General features: G+C 38.8%; 1 protein-coding gene across 8 annotated transcripts in view; it reads right to left on the bottom strand.

The window, feature by feature from the left end:
* Nucleotides 1-1,061: 1,061 nt before the first annotated feature.
* Nucleotides 1,062-10,948, bottom strand: part of SSBP2 (single stranded DNA binding protein 2) — a 331,697-nt gene continuing 321,810 nt past the window's right edge. For all 8 annotated transcript variants that reach the window (XR_016038015.1, XM_055428680.2, XM_055428682.2 and 5 more), the window contains one exon: nt 1,062-1,763. Coding sequence is in view for 7 of the 8 variants with exons in the window: in XM_055428680.2 (XP_055284655.1) it covers nt 1,734-1,763 (30 nt within the window). In the remaining variant the exon portion in view is untranslated. The remainder of the gene's footprint in view (nt 1,764-10,948) is intronic.

Here is a 10,948-nt window from a genome sequence, read left to right as displayed (position 1 = left end):
GAACATAAATTTTAATTCAACTTCCTCTTTCCCTTTTAACAGTTCTGCCTAGCATCCCTGTCATGCACCGGCAAAAATCTTTATTTTCAGAAGGAATAAATCCTTGTGGATTTGAGAGAAGTAAGTCATCTAAGATCAATGACGAGGAAATATAATGCCAAAGTGTCACTTTAGAGACCATTTGCCTCAAGAAAGATGGATGCCCCTTACCTGAGATTAAACAATGCTTTTCAAAATCTCTTGAGTTTGGATATATAGTTGTTTATAATTTTAACAGGAAGGATCAGCATCTTAGCTTTCAGAGTCTAAAGTCGGTCTTCACACTTTTCACTATAACTTTGGTGTATATGTATGATGGAACACAGGAAACACACAAGATCTGGAAAGGGCCACAGAGCAATGTGTTTTCATAAGGGAAGTGTTTTGTTTAAATTTTTCTAATGTTGTCTGAACAGTTATATGAAGTAGATATATATGACTGATGTCAATGACTACAATAATTTCCCTATAATAAAAGTCCTATATCCTGGGAACACAGCACCTGCTTTGCTGCCAGTGAGTAGGGACACACAGTCAATTCTGCCACTAGTAAGATACTTGGGTAGAGAAGCAGCACTCCAGAACCCCTGGGGTGTGATTAAAATTTTCCTTCTCCCTTGTGCTAAAAGCCTCGATCATTTGAATGTGTCTCTTTGCAGTGTCTATGTGAAAATATTCACAAGAAGTCTGAATAAAAATGAGGCACCATTTCACATTAGTATCTTATTAAAAAACTGAGCTCGAGCATTCCTGGTGACAAGTGACTAATTCAAGCAAATAGTTATTACGTCTGGGCTTTATTGTGTTAAAGAGAAAATGTGTTGCTAAAAATATGATGACCCCTGGCACTTTATTGCTATGGTCTTAGCAACTGAGGCTAATTACTGATTTTCTGTATCATCTAAGCCAAACCGAGAATTCCACCTAGAGCAGTTACTGCAGAAATATACTGTGTTAGGCCCCAGCTAAGCTTCTGTTGATTTGAAGTTTTTTTCCTACGTAAAAAGTACAAAAATACTCACTGAAGGTTACTGAAAAATTGTTTGATTTGACATAAAGATGAAGACACACTTCTTTTCTTAGTACACTTTGTCATTCACAGGATAACTTGCATCACACGCGATTTAATGAAAGCTCTCAAATAAGCGATTTTATTCCTATCCATGATTGCAGACATTTACAAAACCATAACATCTGAGTTCACCTTAAAAAATAACTTATATAAAGCAGTGATATACACAGCACAAAATAGTTCAGGGAGGGGCAGGAGCAACTTTTAATAATTAAAATGTAAACGTGAAAAAAAGGATGGAATAAAAGTCCCTACTCATTTCTACTTAAGATGTCATGTGATAGTATTTTACAATGTCCTGTGGGTCAGTGTATGTATGTGCATGTGTCCATATAACATACACACATACAATACATTCTCTTTCCCACACATATACATACACAGATAATCATTTGCAGTTCAGTTGAGGGCAATTCTAATGTGCCGCTCCGTACAGTTGTTCGAATCACGTTTGGACCCGCTTTCTTCACAAAATAGGGGAGAGAGCAGGAAATAAAAAGGTTGGTTTGGTGTGACTGAGATTCCTTGGTTTAACTGTACACTGTGATGAATAATTTTCTTCCGTAGTAGTTCTGTGAAGGGCTGACTCACTGTGGTTTCCATGAGGAGACTTGGTAATGGATCACACACTCATTGTCATGCTAGGGGAGTACTAGGAGAGAAGAATCCATATTTTAACAACAATTCTACAGGCCACGGACATCCCCCTTGGTAAACAATAGTAACTGTGAATTTTAATGCTTTTTATGAACAAGCTTTTAATACACCATAAAAATTTAGAAGGCAGGAAAACAGTAAATTATACAGAATTGACTGTCCTGAAATGTTAACTATTTCCTCTGGAAAGCAACCAGTCCTGTCCTCTCTCTGAGTGTAAGGGGTTGAAAAGAACCTGGTCCCTTAGCTTTTTTTTCTTCTAGCCAGATTCAGGTTTTATGGGCCCTTGGAACAACTAGGGCAAAAATCTAGCCCAAGGTCGAATTGTATGAAATAAGTATGAGGGACAGGACAGTCTTAGCTTTCTGCTAGCGTGGTTAAGATGGGAGGCTACCAGCATCCTGGTGCCTGCTTCCTCCCCGGTTAAATCTGCTTAATGATAGTATTAATCTTAAAGGGGTTTTGGGAGGTTTGAATATAAACCCCTTACAACTATGAATTTATTGGAAACACAGAAATGTGCTCAGTAAATGCTGGATTAATAATTGAACTTCTAGCTGGCCATAAGAAATCCTCACTAGAGCACTGAAAAAAGATCAATACTTAAAGAGTCTGATTTACACTTCAGCATATAAACTTCCCTGAAACTCTGACTCCAATCTCAATCCACAAGCATTTCTGGGTGGAAGCAGGGGCACTGCTGTCACGTGTTACTTGTCAGTTTGAAGCTGACCACTGGTAAAGGTGAGGCTTTCAGAAATTTGGAAACGTAGTCTTAAAAATGATAAATAGAGCAGTTATTCTGATAATGATGCCAATATACCCTCATACGTTTGTAGAGCTTTTTATTTTGTATTGGGGTATAGCTGATTAACAGTGTTGTGACAATTTCAGGGGGACAGCCATACATACACGTGTATCTATTCTCCCCCAAACTCCCCTCCTCTCCAGGCTGCCACATAACAGTGAATAGAGTTTCATGTGCTATAATATAGGTCCTTGTTGGTTCTCTACTTTAAATAAGGACCAGGTATTATTTTTTCTCCAAAACTCCAGATGTGTTTCTAATGAGCAGCCATGTTTAAAAACACGTGGACTATATAATGATCTTTTACTTTTATCTAGTTTCACTTTTTCTATTTCATATTTGGTGCTCCCATTTCATTTAGTTTTCAATTTCTCCATCTCTTTTTTGTTTGATGTTCTTTCTCAAGCCTTTATCAAGCATAGTAGAAAAGCTTTTGTATACATAGATGTAAACAGTATGTATAAGATATATTTTAGAAAGCCTGAATTTTTACCTAACTTTTTAGTTAAAAATTTTTTAATTTGACATTTGGATTCCATTTGTTTGACTTAGTGTGAATATGCTAGATTTCTAATTTTAAAAAAACAGATGTGCAACAAGCAACAAAGGTTTACTGTATAGCACAGGGAACTGTAGTCGATATTTTGTAATAACTTATAAGGCAAAATAATCTGAAAAATAGTATGTGTATATGTATACCTGAATCACCGTGCTCTGCACCGGAAACACTGCATATCAACTATACTTCAATAAAACACACAGATCAAGAAAAAAATTAAATACAGCAGTGTGTACATGTCCATCCTAAACTCCTCAACTGTCCCTTCCTCCATCCTTCACCCTCGGCAACCATAAGTTTGTTCTCTAAGTCAGTGAGTCAGTTTCTGTTTTGTAAGTAAGTTCATTTGTATCACTTCTTTTTAGATTCCACATATGAGGGATGTCATATGATATTTCTCCTTCTCTGTCTGATGTCATTCAGCATGGGCCATCCATGTTGCTGCAAATGGCATTATTTCATTCTTTTTGATGGCTGAGTAATATTCCATTGTATATAGGTACCACATCTTCTTTTATCCATTCCTCTGTCGATGAACATTTAGGTTGCTAAATGTCTGGGCTACTGTATACAGTGATCCAATGTGCCCTCATACTCTTGAGGAACAGACTGTGATGGAAGAGTTCTAGAGTAGCATTGCCCAACAGAACTTACTTCGGTGGTGGCCATGTTCCACAATCTGTGGTGTCTAGCATGAAAGCCACTAGCCACATGTGGCAACTTGAGCACATGAAACGTGGCTAGGAACTAAAATTTTAACATGATTTAACTTGAACTTATTTAAATGCAGCTAGTGGCCGCTGTCCTGGACAACATATTCTAGATCATCTGCCATGGGAGAAGCATCTGCTACAAATGAAATAAGTCTCTGGATGAAGGGGGTTTCCAGATTAGATGTAAATATGAGTTCTTAAATACTTTATATGTTTTATACAAAACTGAGGACCAGGGCCTTTTCATACTGTTTATGGGGTTCTCAAGGCAAAAATACTGAAGTGGTTTGCCATACCCTTCTCCAGTATGTCAAGGAGTACATCAAGGCTGTAAATTGTCACCCTGCTTGTTTATGCAGAGTACATCATGTGAGATGCTGGGCTGGAGGAAGCACAAGCTGGAATCAAGATTGCCGGGAGAAATATCAATAACCTCAGATATGCAAATGATACCACCCTTATGGCAGAAAGTGAAGAAGAACTAAAGAGCCTCTTGATGAACGTGAAAGAGGACAGTGAAAAAGTTGGCTTATAGCTCAACATTCAGAAAACTAAGATCATGGCATCTGGTCCCATCACTTCATGGCAAGAAGATGGGGAAACAACAGTGTCAGACTTTATTGTTTTGGGCTCCAAAATCACTGCAGATGGTGACTGCAGCCATTAAATTAAAAGACGCTAACTCCTTGGAAGAAGCCTCTCATTTTATCTGCCTCTTTCCATGGGCACAATTATTAGTGTCACATTAAAAGGAATTCCCTTTTGCCCTGGTCCTCAGTTCAGTTCAGTTGCTCAGTCGTGTCCGACTTTTTGCGACCCGTGAACTGTAGCATGCCAGGCTTCCTTGTCCATCACCAACTCCCGGAGCTTACTCAAACTGGACAAACATAGACAGTATACTAAAAAGCAGAGACATTACTTTGCCAACAAAGGTCCGTCTAGTCAAGGCTATGGTTTTTCCAATGGTCATGTATAGATGTGAGAGTTGGATTATAAAGAAAGCTGAGTGTCGAAGGATTGATGCTTTTGAACTGTGGTGCTGGAGAAGACTCTTGAGAGTCCCCTGGACTGCAAGGAGAGCCAACCAATTCATCCTAAAGGAAATCAGTCCTGACTATTCATTGGAAGGACTGATGTTGAAGCTGAAACTCCAATACTTTGGCTACCTGATGTGAAGAGCTGCCTCATTGGAAAAGACCCTGATGCTGGGAAAGATTGAAGGCAGGAGAAGGGGACGACAGAGGATAAGATGGTTGGATGGCATCACCGACTTGATGGACGTGAATTTGGGTAAACTCCGAGAGTTGGTGATGGACAGGGAGGTCTGGCGTGCTGCAGTTCACAGGTCACAAAGAGTCGAACATGACTGAGCGACTGAACTGAACTGAGGACCAAGGCAAAAGGGAATTCCTTTTAATGTGGCACTAATGATTGCGCCTCATGGAAAGAGGCAGATAAAGTGAGAGGGTTTGGTCCATTCTGCAAGGGCTTCCCCAGGAACAATGATGATCCTGAGAAGGAGGGCGTGAACCTTCTGAAAAGGGAGCAGAGAGGACAGATGATGTGAGCTCCAGATGAGCTAAGGCAGTATAGGAATCAGAAATGAGGTATATAGTGTGGACTAGATATGGATGGATTTGTTAATATGAAGAAAGCAGGATTTCCCAGGGAAGATTGCAGGGTGACAGTGGTTTTGCTGGCAGAAGTCTGGACTGAAAGTCATCAGAGTTTGATCTATGGCTTAAACCCAAAACCCCACATTGATCTTGAGTAAAAGTAGATGACTAGGCCTGAAAACAGGTCACCAGAGCCTAAGAGGAGGATTGTTCATCCTTTAAACACAGGTCCAATCAAGAAAAAAAATCTACTTGTTAATCATTTAATAGCCTCAAATTTCCATTCAGTCTAGAAAAGCTAAATTAGACATGTTACTGACTTTCCGTGTTGGAGTACAGTGAGTAGGTTGATAAAAGGGGAGACTGCCAGAAAAGACAAAGGGGATTCAGTTTGATAGAAAATGTCTTCCCCTTTAAGCTTGATAGTGGCAGCAAAAAGCAAAGCTAAATAAAGCCCCAAACCCCAAACAATCATAGACAAGGATCTGTGAAGTGGAGCCCACCCTGACCCTGTGCTGGGAGGGGATCTACCCCCAACTCATCAGGAGAAACCATGCAAATCTCCATGACAAGGAATGACAGCATGCTGCCACAAACTATCCATAGATTTTGACAAACAATTATATTTTGGTATTTGACCTTTAGGAGCAGGACTAAACAAGAAGATAAATGGATACCAATGTTTTATTAAAAGTAGGAAACACTAGAATATGGCAAAATGGGCATAGGAAATTTGTTGCTGTTCAGTCACTAAGTCGTGGCCGACTCTTCATGACCCCCATGGACTGGAGCCCATCAGGGTCCTCTGTCCATGGATTTCCCAGGCAAGAATATTGGAGTGGGTTGCCATTTCCTTTTCCAGGGGATCTTCCCAGATCAGGGATGCTCTCTATGGCTACTGTTATTTATAGTAAGAATCGGTGAATCAATCATACTGTACACAGAACCTTCTGTGATGATGGATATGTTCTATTCTGTGCTGTCCAGCACAGCAGTCATTAGCCACACACGGCTACTAAGCCCTTAAGATGTAGCTAGTCTGATTTAGGACCTGAAAATTTAACTGGATTTAATTTTAAACAACACAGCAAGATCATCAATCATTATTTTAAAGACAAAGACTTTAATGGGTATATTGTGCCAATCTAAAAACAGTAAAAGCCTTTAAAGCTTTTCTGAAAGGACTTCAAAGGGTATGTTGGAAAAATTTTCTGGGTAAGTCATAATTAATTCTAGAGACCATCTCATTTAATGCACATCCTGAATAATCGGATTTTAAAAATCCCTGAATCCTTTTTTCATAAGGATTATTTCAGTTCATTCATATGTCAAGTAACATTAGGTAATATTGTTAAGAATACATTACAGTATTCATTCTAATTATACACTGTTAAAAGCATGCATATATGCAAACAAATATATGTGCACATTCCCTGCTACCAAGCATGTTTATTGGTTGTTCCTATTTCTTAACACTGGCAATTGTTAAGATTTTAAACCTGTAGTATTTCAAATGTCTTAAGCAAATCTTAACATTAAAATGAGAATCTGTTAGAGATTCATTGGGAAGTTAAAGAGAGTTAGGTTTATTTAGGGAGGAAACTGAGTGGAAAAATAGGGTACACCAAGAAAGGGCCAGATTTAGTCAGAAAGGATGGAAGCATCATCTCTAAGCAATACAACTCAGAAAAGTTAGCAAGCATCTAATAAAATTTAAAATTTGAAAGTACAAGTAACTGTAAGATGAGGCTCTGAGTATATTTGGAATAGTAAAATAGATTGTGTGTAACTGTCTATATAAATGATGGGCTATTTGCACTGCTAAGTCTGTAAACGACTTATCTGCTGTTGCCTTTATTGAAACTGCTTCAACTAAGTGAGATTGAGGGAAATCACAAAATTTCTAGGAAAACTCACAGAATGTGCAAGCAAAAGGGAATTTTGCTATTGATTGCTATTCAAGCAGAAGAGAAAGAGCTTACATTTTTTCCCCAGAAGTAAAGAAAGAGTAGGTGTTAAATGGGATATTGTACTTAGAGACATGAAATATTCATGGTGTACTGTCCTGAGACCACACTGCATGTTTCTGTTGTACCACTGCATCAATATGCCAGGACATATTCTAGCGTTTATGTGGGAGTCTGTAATATCAGGTTCTCCTCTGTCAGGTGAGAACAGTTTTGGCCTTATGAAACTGTTGACTGCATCAGTGTTTGGTTTAGCATGTAAAGCATGAACTAGAGAATTTATTATACCCACTTCATGTACCATAGACTTCATAAGAAGTATCCATTAAATCTATAACCAATGTGTGTGCATTTCTGTTCAGACACTTTAAGAATACTTCAGATCTTATGTTTATTTCTAAGTATCTAGATATTTTCTTTTCTAAATAAGAGATAATATTACGGGTACCTGAGCTGAACTAAAGTGAAATAAATCTAGTGTGTATGTGGCTGTGTAAAAAAAAAAATACATGGGGGCATATGTGATTTCTTTGCAACAACAGAAAATGACAAAAGGCAGTAAGGGTAGTAAGAAATGATCCACTGCCTTGTTGATAATTCCTGTTTGGCAATATGATTTTAACAGCATGTTTGCTCAGCTGATTATAGTTCAATGCTATGGCAAAGTATCATGCTAAATTAATTCAAGAAATAAGACTGCTTTCTCCTGAGAGGCATGAAGCACTATTTTGAATTAAACCTTTTTGTATTGTTTTCAAAACCAAACATTTTCTAGAGTTTGAACACTAGGGGGCATCTTTGTTTTTTGAAATAAAGGCTTGTTTATGATTTCCCACACCCGGACCCAAACAGAGTCTGAATAGTGGCTCTATTTTTTTGGTTCACATTTTTCTACATAAAGTGTGTTGGCACTTCAAGGTTTCTGCCTTTGGGTGGACATTTCCGTCTGTATATGGATTATATTAAGCAGCGTGTGTGAAATAACTGGGACAGTGTCTGTAACAACCAGTTAAAAGATGTTTGCTTCCTTCCCAGGCCTCTTCTGTGGTTAAACTTCAAAATAAAGACTGACAGACCCTCAAAAGGCAGACTGCTCAAAAATTTTGGCTTTACAGACTTTTTGTGCATTAAGCACTAGAATCTGATTTGCATGTTTAGTCATGGGAAATGTTTTCTTTTTGAATTCATTAAGTAGTTCTGCTTTTCCTTGATGATAGTAAAGCTAACTTAGCAGAGACACCTAGTCTATTTACAACTTTAAGGCCTTACTAGTTTTGTCTACATATGTCTACACACGACTACGATTTGCAGTGAATTTCTTTTGCCTTCCTCCTCTCTGCTCTGTTTCTTGATCTTTTAAAGTGCAAACCAAAATGCAATAGAAGAATCCATAACAAGGGCGTCATTCATAGTGGAGACCCCTCACGGGGTGGAGAGTGGGGGACGCTGGTGGTCAGTCTGGACTTGCTTCCAGGGCTGCACTACACTCTAGGCAGAGGCAGGTTCTCCACCCCCATGCAAGTAGTTCTCTTTGCGGGACTCCTCTAGTGGGGACAGGAGAGAGGGGAGGGGAGACAGGCTGGAGCTTTTGGGTTTTTTTTTTTGGGTAACTCTGCATAGCAGCTTTGCATTTTACCTGCCTCATGGCTTCAAGGGTAGCAAGGCCGGACCAGGGGCGGGGGAAGCCCTGTTCCAGCAGCTTTCTATGTTGTGTACACAGTCCCAAAGGGATCTGCTGTTTGCTGAGTGCAGAGTCCACTTGGGGTCAGAGGGCGAGGCTGGTGTTTACACAAAGTAGATTTTAAACTCTCCTTATATCTGGTTTTCTGATCACCACGAAAAGCTCTCTGATGCCCACTATGAAGATGGCCCCTCCCTGACGAACAAGCAGTCACCAACAAGGAATCTGGGAAGAAAGAGTGGGGAGAGTTCCTCTTGTCCCTGCCCCTAAAGTCACATGGGATCTCTTTAAAGAAGTTTTCCTGTCCAATACAAAGCTAATAAATTTCCTCAGTGCTCTTTAAACACATGGTTTCTATCTATTACAGTGCTTATTAATCTGACACGTGGTTTAATTAGTTGTGTAAACACACGTTCCCCATCAGATTGCATTCTTTGAGGTTAGGGATGTGTCATGTTTATTTCAGAATACTTTGTCCTTAACCTAGCGCTCTGCATACTACAGGCTCAACACACGTCTAATTGAACTGAATTAATTATCATATACTTCACTGAATTATAAAATTTTGTTACTGGAATAATTAACACAAAATGAAATTAATGTCTCTAATTAGATAAAGAGAATAGTAACTAATTAAAATTAATTTGTCCATAGTCTTGAAGCAAACTAGTGAAAGAACCAGGATCTAAAAAAACAAAATCCCATAACCCTAAGCCTTATGACAAACTATACAGTTTCGCACATTTTTCTGTTTCCTCATCACTGATGGGTTAATCTTTTGATTTTTTTAAATATAAATTTTTATGTATACCTTTCTTGTCCCCACTAGTCATATATAGCATGCAAATGAAAGCCAAACTAAAAATCAGTGTAATCTTATGTCTAGTTTTAACAGAAGTCAGGTCTAAAAATACAGGAAGTCTTGTCCCAGGTAGAGGTGCTAGGTCAATACCAAGAAGTAAAAGAATCCACAGAGCACTCAATCTTGGGCTCCATTTTGGGAAGTAGCCATTCTGGGTAAAAGTTAGGCATGCTACCAGCTACTGCTTCAAATTCTGATCTCTGGTAAAGGTTGAATTAGGGCAAAATGAAGGTAAAATCAGAAGGGTTTCTCTTCTGATTCTGTTTATAGTTTAGTAGATCCTCCATCATTTTAATAATGGCGGCACGTGTATTGGAGGCACTGATCCTGTGAACATGAAACCAGCTTGGGTTGTGAAGTTCTTCATTCCAGTTCAGGTATTCTTAGCAGAGAACGTGGATCAGCACTGCTGATGAAGCTTTCTCATCTGGAAGTATGCTGGGCCCTGCCCCACTCCTGGAAATCCTGTGTCACTGGGTCTAGGGAGGATTCTGGGAAATTGTATTTTTAAAAATTCGATAGGTATTTCTAGTGTGAAAAAACAGTTAACTATTGTATAGTGTAATCATTCCTTGAGAAAGATACCATGTTGCCCTTTCGGTCTCTCCAGTGCCTAGCATATTGCTTTGGCGAGTGCTCAGCAACTGTTAAATGAAGGAATGAATTTTATTGCTTCTCTGCTGCTGTCTACTTTTATGCAGACATGAAATGCTGCCTTTGTTTAAAACTACAGTCACACAAAAAATGATGTGAGTATCTTGTTCAGGTTAAATGTAAACAACATGTTAACATACCAGGCAGGAAAGTCCAGAGTATGAAGTAAAAGCATCTTACAGACACGTTTCAGAGCCTCCAAGGACAGCACTGAGAACAGACTTGGTTCTGCAGTGATCCAAGACATTTCAGTAATGTGAAGACTCATGAAAATGATCAAATACGCAACCTGTTTCTAGTATGTTTTCTGTAGAAAAATT

Source organism: Moschus berezovskii, chromosome 8 (assembly GCF_049115385.1).
Source record: "Moschus berezovskii isolate FMDL1 chromosome 8, NW_MosBer_1.0, whole genome shotgun sequence".
Taxonomy (NCBI): domain Eukaryota; kingdom Metazoa; phylum Chordata; class Mammalia; order Artiodactyla; family Moschidae; genus Moschus; species Moschus berezovskii.
This window is presented reverse-complemented; position numbering and strand designations above follow the sequence as displayed.